Source organism: Caenorhabditis briggsae (genome assembly GCF_000004555.2).
Source record: "Caenorhabditis briggsae complete genome, chrII, whole genome shotgun sequence".
NCBI classification, from domain to species: Eukaryota; Metazoa; Nematoda; class Chromadorea; order Rhabditida; family Rhabditidae; genus Caenorhabditis; species Caenorhabditis briggsae.
The window spans coordinates 12,121,113-12,139,335 of record NC_013486.2 but is presented as its reverse complement, the minus strand read 5'-3'; the positions used below and the strand labels follow the sequence as shown (position 1 = coordinate 12,139,335).

Sequence of the window (18,223 nt, the reverse complement as noted above, 5' to 3'; positions counted from 1 at the left end):
GTTAAAAGTTAAGAGGATGAGCCGTTTTTAGAGTGTTGCAAACTGTGGAAATTTCGTTTTTTGCAGTAATAATTCCGACACAAAATAATACATTAGAAATTGAAAAAAAAATTTTAAAAATGACAATTTCGATCCAAAAAACCATACTTGTAACGGGCCGGGCCGGGCTTTTTCCCGAATTTCGGAGGCCCGGCTGGCCTGTCATTCCACAAGTTCTGAAAATTTCAAAAAACACATAAGGGGGACCCTTATGTGATTTTTTTCGATCAAAAAATTTTTTCGAGTTTTTTTAAATATTTTTTTATCAAACAGACAAACAATCCAAAAAGCACAAAAAAAATATAGAAAATTGTATTGAGAGCTCAAAATTCGGTTCAAAATGACAAAATTTTTGCTATCGGGCCTTCCGGGCCGGGCCCGGGCCTTGAAATTTTCCTCAGGCCCGGCCCGGAATTTTACAAGTATGCAAAAAACAGAAACCCTGATCAAATAGAAATTGAGCCAACTAATTTGGACATGAAGGTTTTCGAGAATTTTCAAAAAAAAAAGAGTGTCGGTCTGTTTCTGGTAATTTTATGGAAATTTTTTAAAACCAATATCAGCTTTTACCAAAGTCAGGTTTGAAAAAAAAAATGTTGTGGATTTTGAAACTGATTTTTGAAACAGGATTTTGAAACTACCGTAATACCTGTAATAGAAGGGCACCTCAAATTTCAACTCTCATCAAATTTTTTTCAGTTCCTGTCAAAGATATAAAAAAGTGATCAACGGATAAATAGTTTATCATAATATCAAAAACATTTTATCAGTTGACACATTTTTGACATCTTTTACAAGAACCAAGATAAATTGGCTTAAACTTGACAGTGTGTTGGCTCTTTTATTACAGGTTTTACGGTAAGAAACACCCAATTTTTAATTAGATCTTTCTATATTTGTATCTTGATTTTTGGTTAGTAACCTTACAATTTTTTGTTATGATATCTTATTAGTTGCTCGCCATTTTCGAAAAGCCAAATGTGCTGAACTTCTTCAAAACAAAAAACATTAGAATTTAAAAGCATTTCCTTCAAACACTTTTGTCTATAAAATTTTCCACATGATATCATAAATCACAGTTTTCCCTAACACCTTCCGCCAAAAAAATCTAATCGAAGTTCTGGCAAAAAAAGTTCAGGCAGCTGATTGTTCTTCTAATTTTTTATTAGAACTCATTCTTTTCCGACTGCTAAACTTCCTGAAACTGACTAAGAAATGATTATAAAACTTCTAAAATCTTCTGGAAACTATTCTCTATTATGGCTACCTGTATGCTTTTATAGCGAGTCTGAAAATATTCAAATACTAATTTCAATTATAGAATTATGTCTTTATGGAGCATGCTTCCATTTAGTAACAATTAGCATCTATGTGATTTTGAAAATTCGAATGTTCCATAGAAATCTTTATATTCTGGCCATCCCAATGTTCGCTCTATGGTATCCCCTAATTATTAGTAAATTGATTACTATTGGTTATCAATTAAACTGGATAAGATCAGATATTAAAATTGGAGAGCACGTGGTGATTTGGACTGATAACCCAGATAAAATGCTGGAAATCAGGACGTTGGATGGTCTGGAACTTTTAATTGTCGCAGGATTCGTTCAATGGCATTATATGTATTCTATCATTTTTGGGGTGTTAGCAATAGCAGCTGAAAGGGCAATTGCGTCGGTTTTGATTGAGTAAGCTCATTTTTTTCTAAATCGATTTAGAATATCTCAAATTATCCATTGACACATTTTTGAAATTCAGAAGTTCAGAAATTCAGAAATTCAAAAATTTAGAAATTCAGAAATTTAGAAATTCAGAAATTCAGAAATTCAGAAATTCAGAAATTCAGAAATTTAGAAATTCAGAAATTCAGAAATTCTGAAATTCTGAAATTCTGAAATTCAGAAATTCTGAAATTCAGAAATTTAGAAATTCAGAAATTCAGAAATTCAGAAATTCAGAAATTTAGAAATTCAGAAATTCAGAAATTCAGAAATTCAGAAATTCAGAAATTTAGAAATTCAGAAATTCAGAAATTCAGAAATTTAGAAATTCAGAAATTCAGAAATTCAGAAATTCAGAAATTCAGAAATTCAGAAATTCAGAAATTGTAGGGCCCTTGAAATACATGGGTCCTTCTATTTTTTCAAGCCCATCCCTGAGGGCTCTCTTATTAGAGGGGGCCCTTCTAATACAGGGTTTACGGTAAATGGTGACCGAGGGGTTGAAAGTATTAGGGTAAAAAGATAATCTCTAAGCACCCTAAAATAGTTTTCAGGAACTACGAATCCAACACCCAACTCTTCATTCCCTACCTTCTCACAGTTATCTATCAATTTTTTGCGATTTTCACATCATTATCAGTTTTGTTTCATAAATTCAATACAATTGCATCACATATCCCATGGATTTTGAGTTGTGTCATTGCCGCTTTTGTAAGTCTGATTTTTCAAAGTTTCTGACGTTTCGTCTTTGATTTTCAGGTGTATTTATTTGTCAAGAAAGTAAACGAGTCGTTCAGAAGAGAAATCAAAAGTTCGAATAGAAAAAGAGTCTTCACGATTTCCCAACAATTTCAGGTTAAGGAGAATTTGAGAGCGTTAAGGGTGCGTGATTTATTTGGCATTTCAAAAATCCTTCGATTTATAAAAACTTGATTCAAACTTTGAATTTTAAATTTTTTTCGGTTATAGAGAAAATCAGAAATTTTTGGAAAAACATTTAAAACCTAAAAATGTTGTTTTAAAGCCAAAACAATCAACTTTAACTCTCTTTTCTTCATATTCACTTATTTTAACTAACTCTTTAGGCCATGACCTGGAAAACACAAAAAATTAGGTCGTGACCTAGAAAATCCTAAAAGTAGGTCATACCCTAGAGAATGAGAAAAACTAGGTCATGACCTAGAAAATTCAAAAATTGAGGTCATGACCTAGAAAATAATAAAACTAGGTCACGACCTAGGAAATCCAAAAAATGAGGTCGTGACCTAGAAAATTCAAAAATCGAGGTCATGACCTAAAAAAATAGTAAAACTAGGTCATTACCTAGGAAATCCAAAAAATGAGGTCGTGACCTAGACAATTCAAAAATTATTCAAAAATTAGGTCATGACCTAGAAAATTAAAAATACTAGGTCATGCCCTAGAAAATCCAAAACTTTTGGTCATGGCCTAGAAAATCCGAAAAATTAGGTCATGACCCAGAAAATCCCGAAATTAGGACATGACCTAGAAATCCAAAAAACTAGGTCATGACCTAGAACATTCAAAAATTGAGGTCATGACCTAGAAAATAATAAAACTAGGTCGTGACCTAGGAAATCCAAAAAATAAGGGCGTGAATTAGAAAATTCAAAAATTAGGTCGTGACCTAGAAAATTCAAAAAACTAGGTCATGACTTAGAACATTCAAAAATCGAGGTCATGACCTAGAAAATAATAAAACTAGGTCATGACCTAGGAATTCCAAAAAATGAGGTCGTGACCTAGAAAATTCAAAAATTAGGTCGTGACCTAGAAAATTCAAAAAACTAGGTCATGACCTAGAAAATCCAAAACTTTTGGTCATGGCCTAGAAAATCCGAAAAATTAGGTCATGACCCAGAAAATCCCGAAATTAGGACATGACCTAGAAATCCAAAAAAGTAGGTCATGACCTAGAACATTCAAAAATTGAGGTCATGACCTAGAAAATAATAAAACTAGGTCGTGACCTAGGAAATCCAAAAAAATAAGGGCGTGAATTAGAAAATTCAAAAATTAGGTCGTGACCTAGAAAATTCAAAAAACTAGGTCATGACTTAGAACATTCAAAAATCGAGGTCATGACCTAGAAAATAATAAAACTAGGTCATGACCTAGGAATTCCAAAAAATGAGGTCGTGACCTAGAAAATTCAAAAATTAGGTCGTGACCTAGAAAATTCAAAAAACTAGGTCATGACCTAGAACATTCAAAAATTGAGGTCATGACCTAGAAAACCCCTAAATTTTGCAGCTCGGCACTCGCCTCGTATTCGTTGTCCTTGGCACAATTGCCATTTGTGGCAGTGGAATGGCAGCATTAACATTTCAAATTATTCCTTCCTACTTTTCACACATTATCGAGAATTTTACATTTTTGTGAGCCTTTTTTGAGATTTTTAAATTTAAAATTTTCAAAGTTTTCCAGAAATCCCTACCTAATCCTTCTCACCGCAATGTTTAGTGTTCCGCAGTGGGAGAAGAAGTTTAAGAGAATGTTGTTAACTTGGCATTTTCTGAAAAAGCGAAGGAAATTTGTGAATGTAGAAATTGTGGAGAACTCGAAGAAGGATTTGGATATGGAGACGAATTTGTATTTTAAGCAATTGGCGGATTCTTGGATTTGATTATTCCTTCAATTACCGGAAACCCTCTAATAGAAGGGCAAATAACTTTTGACTTTGAGCCAATTTATCTCGCTTCCTATGAAAGATATAAAAAAGTTGTCAATTGATAATTTGTTTATCATAGTATCGTCAATAATTTTTTTAGTTAACACATTTTTGATATCTCTCATAGCAACCGAGATATTTTAGCTCAACTTGACAGTGTGGTGGGCATTTCTACATATTAGAAGTTTTAAGGTACCTTTTTTAATGATAAATAAATTTAAAAACATGTTTTTTTTGTGTAATAAATATCACCGACTGATAGACCAATGACAAATTACCAAAGCAGGTGCAATTCTATTACATAACTCTCAAAAAACTCACGGATCGACATTACCAAAAAGCATTTTCATCCCTAGTATTCTTTTCCATGATCATTCGAGTTTCAAAAATCTCTGGTCAATTCTCCGCTTATCTAATTCCAGTCTATCTTTACGATGAGCAATGCTCGATTTTCGTGTCAATTTTAGAACTCATCTTCTACCTTTTATGTGGTTACGTAGCATTTTCTAACCACCGAACATTTTTGAGAATTCGAATGTTCCATCAGAATTTTATAATTTTGGCAATTCCGATGTTTGGATTATGGTATGAGGTTATCATTGGGAAGCTTATCACGATGGCTTATCAGTTGGAGTTTTTGAAAGTATCAAGAGTGAAAATGAATAATTTTTATGATTTATGGACCAGTGATCCTGAAGAAATGGTTACTGTAGATTCTCTGGATGGTTTGGAATTGTTATTTTTAGTGGTTTTATACAATTTCATTATCTTTTCTCAGTTATTTACGGTGCAATTGCTCATTGCATTGAACGAACGATTGCTTCCCTCTTGATTAAGTGAGTGATAACTTGTCACTGATAAGGCAATTGACGTAATCCAATTGGCCAGGTGCTTGTCTAGAAGGGTTCTCGAAGACCAAAAATTTTCAGCAACTATGAAACCAATGAGAAACTTTACATCCCGATTGCGTTGACTTTTTTCACACAGTTCTTGGCAATTTTCACATCGTATGTCGTGCTTTTTGATAAAATCGACATAATTTATCTAATTTTTTTATGGATGGGAACTTGTGTCATTTCGTTGGTGGTAAGTTTTTAAGTTTGTGAATTTTTAGCGTTTCAAATAGGTTTTCTGGAAATCTAGATATTTTTAGACTTTAATAGAAAATGGCCAAAGTTGCTCAAATGGCTCAAAGTTCTAGAACATTTTTTAAATAAGAGAAAATGTTTGTGGAGATTAAAATTAAGAATCCCCTAAGGAAATGTGTGTAACGATTGCAGGTTGTTCTTAACAGTTAGCTTTAGAATTTTGATTTTCTGAACTTTTCAAACCGGTCAATAAGGGTAAATAATTCGAAGGGGACAACAATTTATGTAGGGGTTATTGGGGTACAAAGCAATTTAGGGGTACAAAATACCTGAAAAAATCCGAGTTTTGTACCCAGAATTGTGGATTTTGTACCCCTAAATCACTTTGTACATCCTTGTACCTCCGAATTGTTGTACTCTGTTATGTGCCGTCAATAAGATGTAATTTTATTTTTCAGTTGACTTTCGGCCATTTCGGCTGTTTTCTGGATTCTGTAGTTTGGATGTCAGGTTTCCGGCCATTTTGAAAATTCTGGAGGATGTAAAGCAGACCTAGATTGAAAATGTTGAATTCACAGAAATTTTCAAAAATTCCTAGTTTTTCAGCTATTTGCCGACTTCATAAAAACACCTGTTTCTCACGTTCTCAGTACAAAAAGGGTCCGATAGGGGTGTCTTTCAGAATCAGTGCTGAAAAACTATGAATTTTCTAAATATTTTGAGAATAATCTAGATCTGTTTAACAGCTTCTAAAATTTTCAAAGTTATCTGAATCTTGACAGCTGAGCTCCAGGCCCCTAAAAATGATCAAAAAATGGTCGAAATAAATGGCCGAAAATCAAACTTGGTTCTGAGATTCAACTTTCATTTCAGCTATTCTTCTGGCTAAAACACACCAATGAAAAATGGCTCTGCGAAATGAAGAGTCCGCATCGAAAACGAACTTTTACAGTTTCCCAGCGTTTCCAAGTCAAAGAAAATATTCGGGCATTGAAAGTAAGACCCATTTTTTTGAAAATCGATAATTTCTAATTTTTCAGCTCGGCAAGCGACTCGTTTTCGCTGTTCTGGGCACTATGATCATTTCCGGTTCTGGAATAATCCTCGTCATTCTTGAACTCATTCCCCAGTTTTTATGTCATTTTGTGGAGAATGCCGTGTTGTTGTGAGTGAATTTTTCAGCTGTTTCGAAAAAATAAGTAACTTTTTTTTCCAGAAATCCGTTATGGATTTGTCCGGTGTTCATGTACAGTTTGCCGGCTTGGAGGGACGACTTCCGGAGGGCATTTCCAAGTTTTTTGAAGAAAAAACAAAAATTGGGTACGGTGGATGTGGATGTGAAAGGGGTAGATGTGAAGAAGAGGATTTCAATGGAGACTGATGTTCATTTTATACAATTGAATGAATTTTGGACTTGAACTTTTTTGCACTGAATGAGACAACTGGACAAACAGATATACCATGAATCCTGCAATGGAAGGGTTCCCCGTTTGAGTCAATTTTTGTCGGTTCCTTTCAAAGACCTGAAAAAGTTGTCAACTGATAAATGGTTTATCATGAAATCACAATCATTTTATCAGTTGACACATTTTTTATAGCTGTCATAGGAGCCGAGATAATTGAGCTCAACTTGACAGTGTGAGTCATTCCCAATACAGGTTGTAAAACTTTTTGGAACGTTTAGATTTGGCCAAAATAGAAACTATGATGTTATCGATTGCTGGGAAATATTCTAACAAAAATTCTTTTTCTTTAATTGCATTTTTAAATGATAGAAATTTCGAAATTTGGGAATTTGTAAAAGATTCCAAGAGAATCCCAAAAGTTTCGAAAACTTAGGAAAATGACAAACTGTTCAATACGTTTAAACAGTTTATCCTATTTTTTCAAAAAATTTCAGAACGTTTCGAATTTTAGGAAATTCCAGACTTCAGAAAATGCTTGATTACAGAAAATTCAGGATTTCAGAAATTTTCGAATTTTTTTTTCTTTTTTGATTTCAGAAAATTTGGGAAAATTTGAGATTTCAGAAAATTTCAAATTTCAGAATATTTCAGGCTTCAAGAAATGAGCTTTCGAAAATTCCTAAGCCCAGGTAATTTTCTCGAAACTTGATTATTATACAAAGGAATTCTTCATTTTCAGATTCCCCGTTACTCCAAAAATCTCTAAAACTCAATCGCTTTGCACTTTACTCCCTGTTATCACCTGGCAAACTTTCAGACATTATTACCTAGTTTTGTAGTTTGTGAGAGCATTAAAATCATAAAGATCTCATAAAATTTCAAAAACTTTTTCCCCCGAAAACAGGTGAAAATAGTCCCACGAGTTACAACTGTTTCTCGTATTTTGCTTCTGATTTTTCATTGTTGCGAAAAAAAATTGTGAAGTTTTTGTTTCGAAAATTTAGACTCCCAAACCATATAATTATTTTAGTCATTCTTTATTTTTTCTGATTTTCTTTTTTTTTGTCATTCCACAGATTTCAGAATGATAATTCGCTTAAAATCTACAAATTCCACATTTTGGCTGCCAATCTACATAATGAACGACACATCCTTTCAATCTGGACCTTATCTTGTTTTATTAATTGCAGAGTTAATTTTATATATTGCCACTGGAGTAGTTATTTGTTCTACAGTAAGAATTTTTCTGAAAATCAAACTGTTCCATCGAAATATGAACATTATGAAAATGTTATTTTTGTGTCAATGGTTCGAGGCGATTTTAGCAAAATTGATTATTATACCCTATCAAATTGGGTATATTAAGTTGACAGGTTGGTTTCAAAAATATTCTCGAAATTTTAGAAAATCGGTTGTTAATCGATTTTTCTGGCTGTTTGTCTGAAAATTCCATAATTTTTCGAAAACTTGTTGGTGGCCTAGAGAACTCAAAAAAAGATTTTCGAACAGAAGTGCGTATAATCGAAAGTTCTATTCCGATATCCTAAAATCGGGAAACGTCGAGAAAAAACTCCTATTTTTAATTTGTTAGGTCACCAGGTCAAAATGACCTAAAAAAACCCCCATAAGGGGATTATTGGGCGGTTTCTAGGCTATTCACCATGGTGGCTTAGAAAACTCAAAGTTAGTCCACTATGTTAAATGTTGCCTAGAAAACACATCAGGTGCATGTCAGGTCATTTTAGGACTATTTACTACGGTGGCCTAGAAAAATCATTCTGAGAAAGTTAGGCCAACATGGTAGATGGCTTAGAAACCCCCCCCCCCCCCCAGATGATAATTGGGCCGTTTCTGGGTCATCTCCCATGATGGCCTAGAAAAATCAGGTTGAGAAAGTCACTCTATTCCTCACATGAAATATTTGGAATTCAAAAAAATTGGATACTTTTTCTCCATCTCTGAAACATGAAGATCCCTACCGTAATCTATTTCGAAACCCCAAATATTTTTCCAAAACAATTCCAGATTCTCCACAACCATTCGTCAGTTGGTGGTCAGACGACAACGCTGAAATTATAGTTATCGAAAAAGCGTCACCAATCGTCTATCCACTGATAATAGCCAGTTTTCTTGTTTGGCACTATGCGTACTCAATGATTTTTGGAATTTTGAATTTGGGTATCGAGAGAATTTTTGCGTCGGTTATGTTGAAGTGAGTCATTCAATTTTCAGGGTACTTGCAAATTTAAGCTCGTATATCTCGGTTTCTATGAGAGATATCAAAAAGTTGAAAACTGTTAAATTACTTATCGTGATATAACCAACATTTTATCAGTTGACTGATTTTTGCTATCTCTTTTAGGAACAGAGATAATTGAGCTCAAAGAGTACGAATAGGGTTGCAGATTTGAAAAGAAAATTTTCAGGGACTACGAGAATACCCGGAGGCTATGGATTCCAATAACACTTTTATGTTCTACTCATATTATAACTGGCGTGTTTTCTTACCTTGTTCTCATAAATTACACAGGTTTTTATATTGGAACTTCTCCATGTTTTGTGAATTCTGGATTAACATTTTTGGTAAGTTTTCTTGATTTAGGTCGATATTGGTCAACAGGGTTGTCCTGTACATAGTGTTCTTATTTCTAGATTACCATGGTGGCCTGGGAAACTCAGTTAGGCCATCATGTTAAAATAGGCCTAAAAAACACACCAGATGATTATCTATTCAATTCGAGGCTTTTAGGGCTTCCGGCACTTAGACTTCAGTAGAGACACTAGCATGATTTTGGGCTTGTCTCTGGAAATTAAATTTTTAGAACTCTGATGTTCAAATTTAGAAACTTACTTTCATAACTGTCATCCTACCATGATGGCCTAGAAAACTCCACTTGCAAAAGTTAGGCCAGCATTTTAAAATGGGCTAGAAAACGCACCAGGTGAGTATTGTGACAATTCCAGGCTATTTATCATGGTAACCTGGAGAAATCAACTTGAAAAAGTTAGGCCATCATGTTGACAAGGTCTAGGAAGTACACCAGTTAAATTTCTGCCTAATTCTAGGTCAAGAAAGTTGGTGGCCTAGAAAACCTAACTTGCAAAAGTTAGGCCACCATGTTAAAATAGCCCAGAAAATCCAACTTGGGAAAGTTAGGCCATCATGTTAAAACGGCCTAGAAAATACACCATGTGCATATCAGACCATTTCTAGGCTAAAGGAGGTGGTGGCCTAGAAGTCCCACCTCGCAAAAGTTAGGTCATCGTTAAAATGGCCTAGAAAAATCAACAGGTGAACTTCTGCCCATTTCTAGGTTGCAAAAATTATGTCATCATCATACTTGTAACGGGCCGGGCCGGACTTTTTCCCGAATTTCGGAGGCCCGGCCCGGCCCGGCGGGCCTTTCATTCCACAAGTTTTGAACATTTCAAAAAACAAGGGGGGGGGGCCCTTATGTGATTTTTTTTTTGGTCAAAAATTTTTTTCGAGTTTTTTAAAAATATTTTTTGATCAAACAAACAAACAATCCAAAAAACCAAAAAAAGATAAAAAAAAGAAGAAAATTGTATTGAGAGCTCCAAATTTGGCTCAAAAGGAGAAAATTTTTGCTACCGGGCCTTGAAAATTTCCTCAGGCCCGTGCTTTGACGGGCCGGCCCGGAATTTCACAATTATGGTCATCATGTTAAAAGGATAAAGCCAATTATGGTGACCGAGAAAAATCATGTTGAAAAAGTTCGGTCACTCTATTCCATCTAAAATTTTCGAGAACTGTCTGGAATTTTTTCCAAAAATGTTTCGAAAAATAACTTCAAAATTATCCGAATTTTTTTCGAGTTTTGACGTTGTTTAAACCGCTCCCAGATGTACATAATCGTGCTGAAAGTCAACAAAACCCGACGTAAAAAACTCGAATGTCCCGGATGCGACTATTCCCTTGCTCAGCAATTTCAAATCAAAGAGAACTACCGAGCGTTGAAGGTAAGAAGTTACTCAAAAATCAAAATAGATCATACACCAACGTTTTGGACCGGAAACAAAAAAATTCTGAAAACCTTTTCCACCTGGCTGATCTTCTTGATCTTTTACAATTCTCATGATTTTCACAGCTCGCCAAAAACTTGCTCATCGTTGTCTTGTGTGCAATGTCTGTTCCATGTGCATTGCTCATTCTGTTAGTCATTGGACTGATCCCTTCATTCAAAATGATTCTCATCCATATAATGGAAAATTCTATATACTTGTGAGTGATGAGGAAAAAACGGGAAAACTGGAAATTTTCAAAATTCAGGAATCCTATAATCATTTGCACTGTGCTCATGTTCAGCTCAACAGTTTGGAGGGATGAGTATCTGAAATTAATTCCGGGATGGAAGAGATTTCGAAAAGTTGGAATGTTCATCGTTCGGCCACGACCACATGTGGCTCCAGGAACATCAACAACCCCTCCTGACCCAGATGAGGGATTGGTCTATTTTGAGCAATTGAAAAAGTCATGGATGTGATTTTAATAAATTAATAAACGTTTATTATTACCTAATTAATTTTAGGATGGAAACTTGTATGAAAAGAGTTATGAAAAGTGTTTTTTAATCCTGGAATATTGATTTCTCAAATTCTGAAATCCTTAATTCTGAATTCTGGAATTCTAAGTTTTTGAGATTCTGAGATTCAGAGATTCTGAGATTCTGATATTCTCAGATTCTGATATTCTGAAATTCTGATATTCTGAGATTCTGAGATTCTGAGATTCTGATATTCTGATATTCTCAGATTCTGAGATTCTGATATTCTTAGATTCTGAGATTCTGATATTCTGAAATTCTGAGATTCTGAGATTTTGAGATTTTGAGATTCTGAGATTCTGAGCTTATGAAATATGAAAATTCAGAAATTCAAAGTTACATTCCACCCAAAAATCCAAGTTCACTTTCTTCTAAAAGTCAGAAGTACGAACATAAACAAATCAAGTGGCTTGAAACTCAATAATGGAACGTCAACACTTATAATTTTCTTGATCTAAAAACCAAAACTAAAACCCGAAGTTTACAATTTCACAAAATAAAATTTTGAATTTTTACACCTCAATGAATTTTTGGTTCCGGCTTCTAGAACTCAAAGCTCATCTCGATTTTTTTTTCATTTTTTCTGGTATGACCTAGTTTTTTTTCTGGTTCTTTTTGTGTTTTTTTCCTTTATTTTTTGTGAATCAGACAAAAAAACACGGAACAAAGAGAATCAGACTTGTTGTGTTTTAACGAGCTGGTTTATGTCGTAGTATTGTTTTTCTTTTGGAATTCAGGGTCAAACTATAAGTTTCAGAATTTTCAGAATTTTAAAATTTTAATATTTTTGAAATTCCGGATCACAGAATCTCAAAATTTCAGAATCTAAGATTTTTAGAATCTCTGAATTTCTGAATTTCTAAATTTCTGAATTTCCGAGTTTCTGATTTTCTGATGTCCTCAATTGTTGAATTTTTGAATCTCTAAATATCAGAATATCAAAATCTCAGATCCTCAGAAATTCGGTTTTCCAAAATTTCAGCACATTTTGCAAAACGCGTCACTTCCCTATTTCTTCAGACAAAAAACTAATATTCAATTATGACTTTTCCCTGTAATTTTTGCCCAATTTTCTTCACTTCATTTTAAAAAATCACATATCAGCATCATTTCAGCATTATGATCATCCAAATTCAAAACTCATCAGAATTCCTCTGGATTCCAGTTTTCACCCTAAACGATAGAATTTATGAATCCCCATTTCACTTATCATTTGGAACTTTTCTTCTACTTTTCTACGCACTTATAGCCTACATAATTATCAAAGTATGCACAATTTTCTTATCGATAAAAGTGTTCCACGAGAATATGAATGTTCTAATGGCTTGGTTTTTACTTCAATGGTTTGAAGCAATCCTGCCAAATCTGTAATAATTCCCTATCAAATTGGACTGATTTCGATTGGAATTGAGCCATCAAAAGCGTTTTGTTCTTGGTCCAGTTTCGAGAAAGATGTTTTAATTGTTAAAAATAAAGAAGAAATTATGCCTTTGTACATCGCCAGTTTCTTTTTATGGCATTATATGGCTTCGATATTGTTTGCAATTGTTGCGATTACAATTGAAAGAGTATGTGCGACGCTTTTTATGGAGTGAGTTTAATATTGTGTTTTTTTTTGGGATTACGGTATGCATTCTGACGTGACAGTGTACAGTGTTCAGTGTTGCAAAGATAAAAGATGGCCTACCTGTGTTTGAACGCAAGTATCTCGGTTCCTGTTAGAGATAAAAAACATTAGTCAACATTTTTTATCATAATATCACCAACATTTTTTTAGTTTACAAAACTTTGATATCTTTCATAGTAATTGAGATAAATTAGCGCAAAGTTCAAACACTGGGTGACAGGTTCTTATGAGAGATAGCAAGAATCTGTCAACTGATAAAATGTTTATCATAACATCATCAACATTTTTTATTTCAAAAAATTTGATATCTCTTATGTGGATTGAGATAATTCAGCTCACAATGCGAATACAGGGTGACAGCCTGTTTGAGAATTCACTCAAGCCCTGCCAACTTTGACCCTAATCATCTCGGTTCCCATGAGAGTTAGCAAAAATCTGTCGACTGAAAAATCTGAAAAATCTGTCGACAGTTGACATCTCATTTTCTATGATAAATTTCAAAAAGTAGAGAAGTGATGAAATGTTTTTCGTAATATCAGCAATAATTTATTAGTTCATCAATTTTTGATATCTGCCACAGGAAGCGAGATAATTGAGCTCAAAGTGCACTGACATATATTACAGCAAAAACGCTATTGCCAAATCCTTTTTTTTTTCTTCAAAAAACATTTCCAGAGACTACGAATCACGATCCCGTCGTTACATTCCAATCTTTCTTATCATTATCACCAATGCTATCACAATTCCCTACTCCTATTTCGTCCTTCATAATCGATTATCTCTTCTTTTATCTTATAGTCAAGGTGTTGCAAACGGAACTTTTGTATTTGTTGGATATTTTGCTCTGTGGAGAATAAATTTATATTGGAGACGAAAGATGAGCAGTACGAAACCCGGCGATCATGATAAATATTCATTGGGCAGGAAATTTCAAATCGAGGAGAATATTCGAAGTTTACAGGTGCGCTTTATTTACGGGATATCAACCCAACTTTATTTTTAGCTTGCAAAAAAGTTAGTTATCGCTTCACTGACCTACATTTTGTTCACTCTGGTAATTTTGGTCTTTTCCACGTTGCAAATTGTACCTCAATTGAATTTAATCTATGTCCATTATATGGATAATTGTATTCTACTGTAAGACATCATTTTTCGTTCAATATTTTTCCTAAATTTTGACATTTTCAGAGCCGCTTTTGTGATGAGTATCACTCTTCTTTTCTGCTCAAGATCCTGGCGAAGAAAGTTCAAAAATGACCTTCCATTCGTTCATAATTTTCTGAATACCAGAGTTTCTCAATCGAATCTTTTAATATTATTGTCTAACAAAGACTCTGAAACTTATTTTGAACAATTAAAACATGCTTGGGCTTGATACTTTGTTAATAAAATGGTTTTTTAAGGGACATTGGTTATCAAATCTTGTGAAAAGACTTATTGTTTTTGTTTCATATCTCGCAATTGAATTAATTTTCACTCATTTTTTCCTTCAATTTTTCGTTCATTTTAGTCAGTTTTTGTCTCATTCATATTCATCTTTAATTTATTTTTTCATACTTGCTAAATTCCGGCCCGGGTACCGAAGATTTCAAAATTTTTCTGTTGACTTTTGATACATTTTTTCAAAATATTCATTTTAAAGCACGAAATTTATCCCAATATCTTTTAAAAATATTAAAACAAAGAAATTTTTGTTAAAATGTTCCCAAAAATCCAGTTTCCTCTCAAAAAATGACTCTTAAAAATGTTTGCCTCAAGAACCCGGGCCAGCCGGGCCGGGCCGGACCGGGACAGTGAAAATCTCTCCACCGGCCCGGCCCGGCCCGCGACATGTATGATTTTTTAAATAGAAAAAAACCAGCAAAATATAGGTAGCGACCAAAAAATTTTTTTTCAAACTGGTTTTCCCTGAAATCTTTTGATTTTAAATTAATCCTCTCTTCCTAATTAGCATATTTCCAAACTTTCGTCCAAAAATATTCGCTCATTCCCGAGTTATAGATCATTTTGTGCTCCTCATTTTCTCCGCAATTGGGCGGGGCATCGCCGCCGCAAGGCTGCGGCGCGGAAAAATAGCGAATTTTTTCTCGAGCCATTTTCTGAGGAAATTTCGGTTTCAGACGGGTAAAGACAGAGAAAAACGTTTCGGAAAGTGTGGAAAAAGGGGTTTTGAATATTTTAATTGTGACACCTAACCTAATTTCACGAATTTTCGCCAGGAAAATGTTCGAACCCGGAAAAAAGTAGAAAATTTGCGGAATTACTGAGAGAAAGGCTAAAAATGAAATTATAGAGAAGAAATCGCCATCAGTGCATCGTAATGGTTCTGCTATCATTCAGAATACCTCATAAAATTCGAAAAAAAATTCCAAAAAAAATTCCAAAAACGGGGACTCAAACCCGCATGTCGCCGACCAGCAGACATCCAGCGTAACCAGTACACCAAACGCGAACTAGAACAGTCAGCTCATTGTTTTCTTATAATGCCGCCACGCGCGCGCACCTAGAAAAACATTTTTTTCGACGAATTTCGGGAAATTTTATGACAAAACTGCTTAGCATTTTTTGCGCTAACTCTCTGGAATATGTCACTGATATCATTTTATGTGAGATTTCTTGTATAATCTGAATATGTAAAGAACTCTTGCGTTACATCTCTATTCATGCTGAATTTGCGAAAACCCGAAAAATTCACTGAGTATGTGGTCTTGCGATGGAAAATAAATTACTTTCTAATGTTCCAGTTTTGTTCAAAACTTGTAAATGTAATGTTCAATAGTAGTTCAATAAAATTTTTTTAAAAAAATTTTTCACGTTATTTATAGGGTTATTGTCGGAATAAAAAAAGTGAGACTCGGTGTTTGCGTACTTTGATTCCCGCCTCCTCCATCGACGCTCCGCCCATCGTTTTGCAAGTGCGGCGTGGTGTTTTGGCGCTACTTGGGAGATCATCGGATCTAAAGATTTTCCCCATCCTGCACAAAGTTGAAAGGCGCATCCCTTTTTCCAGAAAAAATATCTCGCCACGCGATGTATTGAAATGCATTTACAGTTATGTCGCGAAATGCTTTGAAATACATTTCGCGACGCTTATGCATTGAATTTCGAGGGCGCGGAAATGCATTTCAATACATATTTTCGCTACATGAATAACCCCATTACAGCCAGTTTAGCTGAAATGCACAATTTTGCGCTAACTTTTCAGAAAATTTCGCTATGATTTTCCATTACAGAATGTCTTCAGTTACTCAAAACAAGAAAAAAGTTGAGCGTTACTAACTTCCACTTCTTTTACCATGCATTTTTCTGCCGCTCACTTTTGTTTTTTCTCTTTTTCTCTTTTCATGTTCAGTTTTCAGTGAAAACAGTTACATATTCGAATTCTACGTAGTCGATTACATAAGGAGACAAATTTTCCTATCAATCCTTCCCTTCTAACCATAGTTACAGCCAATCAAAAACCCCAAATCCGACCGCGTAGAAAAAAAAATTAGGCTCCGCCCCTTTTGCTGTGGTCGCTAAATATAGGCCAGCGCTGTGCGGCAACAAGTTGCCGATTGCCGAAATTGCCGAAATTGCCGAATTTTTGTTGCCGATTTGCCGTTGCCGAAATCGGCAATGAATAAAAAGTTGCCGAATTGCCGTTGCCGATTTTGGCAAAAAAATTTCTGCAATTTCGGCAACTGAAATTTTTTTGAATTTAGAGATTTTCACAATTTTTTTAGTTGAAAAAATGATTTCGAATTTCGAAAAATCAAATTTTGAACACCATCATCCCTCAGAGTGAATTTTTGAGAAAATGTGTCCCAATAATCATCAAAAATACTTGCATCGGATCACGGCCTCGCGGAAGGGAACCTAGATTTAAAAATTGGAAAGCGCGCCAAGTTTGGACGCGTAGCGCGGTCACGTCGCGGCTTTTCGGTGAGTAGCGACTCAACAACGCTTAACTTCACATTTTTTTCAAAACACGTTTCAAAATTTTCGAATCTGGCACGCAACCAACTTTTGTGTGCGGCGAAGCGCGCGTTTTTCAGGTTCCCAACCGCGATGCCGTGTCGGATCTAGAAATGAGCTTCATTTTTTGTGAGCATAGTGTAAGGGTCTGCAAGACCCTTATTACTCGGTTTCCCATGTAATCGGTTCTACTGTTTCTAGTCTGATTCCTTAGCGCCACGACGTGCCTTTCTCTCTGGACTTTGCCCCAAGAGTCATGAAATACCATTCTTAATTCCCGAATTCCAATGACGATTCCCATCGCCCCCACGGCTGCGGAAGCTCTAGGCAGCGGCTCTCCAAGATCTCCACCATCTCTTATTAAATTCCTCATTTTCCATTATCTATTTGTCAGCATTTCGGTAACCCCGCCCCAAATTCCATTTATTCCCCGTTTGTATATAAGCCCATTCATGTAACCCTAAAGTCACGATTACACCTTATTCTTCTGTACAGGGCACAAGTCGCCCTTTTCCCCTAAACCAAACCTAACATTAGAGAATAAACCTATTTCATATCCATGAACTCTTATTGGTAGCAGCGAGTGTAGTCTCCATAGGATGGCTGAGTAGTAGATCCACCACGTAGGTTTAGTCCTCTAGCCTTGATGCATTCTTAGATAGGGGTAAGAATAACCCATCTTTAGGAGGTTTATGTAAGTATTTTTGGGATAAGTTCCAGGTAAGACGCGCAGGTATTTGAGAATTTTTGAGAATTTCTAGGGAGGCAACTGGACCTCTGCAGTCCCTAATGAGTAACTAAGTATTGAGAAGTGAAGACGCGCCCTGTGAGTAGTGCGAGGTGAGCAAAGAGTGCCACCAGCGACCGGTCGTAGGCCAAGTGAGATAATTAGATTCAGGAGCGATTCAGGCGCATTTTTCGTTCATTTTACTTTTTTATTTGTACAGGTCCCATTTCTTGCCAAATTATCTATCGATTTCCCCCCATGCATTGCAAATAAATATATTATTATTATATTCTCTCGCTAATGACAATTTCTCACCTAGATTATACTGTCTATTCAATAAAACGTGGGCGCGCTGCAGGTTGCAAAGTGACACGCCCCTTTATGAAACGCGTGAGAAGAGG

General features: G+C 35.1%; 5 protein-coding genes across 5 annotated transcripts in view; all 5 read left to right on the top strand.

Moving 5' to 3' along the window:
- CBG20944 overlaps positions 1–18,223 on the top strand; it is a gene marked incomplete at both ends in the record, with an annotated part of 72,787 nt that overhangs the window by 17,415 nt on the left and 37,149 nt on the right. The window lies entirely within an intron of this gene.
- On the top strand, positions 1,255–4,407 carry Cbr-sre-33 (the record flags this gene model as incomplete). The annotated part of the gene is made up of 5 exons (XM_002631705.1): positions 1,255–1,727; positions 2,315–2,471; positions 2,520–2,642; positions 4,035–4,159; positions 4,209–4,407. The coding sequence occupies 5 exons, from the start codon at positions 1,255–1,257 to the stop codon at positions 4,405–4,407; spliced, it is 1,077 nt and encodes a 358-aa protein (XP_002631751.1).
- Positions 4,820–6,958, top strand: CBG20957 (the record flags this gene model as incomplete). Its single annotated transcript, XM_002631704.1, has 6 exons — positions 4,820–5,177; positions 5,231–5,288; positions 5,382–5,538; positions 6,414–6,536; positions 6,581–6,705; positions 6,757–6,958. 6 exons carry the CDS (start codon positions 4,820–4,822, stop codon positions 6,956–6,958), a joined length of 1,023 nt encoding a protein of 340 aa, XP_002631750.1.
- Cbr-sre-38 lies at positions 8,034–11,445 on the top strand (the record flags this gene model as incomplete). Its single annotated transcript, XM_002631703.1, has 6 exons — positions 8,034–8,319; positions 8,972–9,158; positions 9,373–9,529; positions 10,811–10,927; positions 11,056–11,189; positions 11,238–11,445. Coding segments are annotated over 6 exons (1,089 nt in total), but the record flags the coding sequence as incomplete, so codon positions are not given.
- CBG20955 lies at positions 12,996–14,513 on the top strand (the record flags this gene model as incomplete). The annotated part of the gene is made up of 4 exons (XM_002631702.1): positions 12,996–13,102; positions 13,814–14,099; positions 14,142–14,275; positions 14,327–14,513. 4 exons carry the CDS (start codon positions 12,996–12,998, stop codon positions 14,511–14,513), a joined length of 714 nt encoding a protein of 237 aa, XP_002631748.1.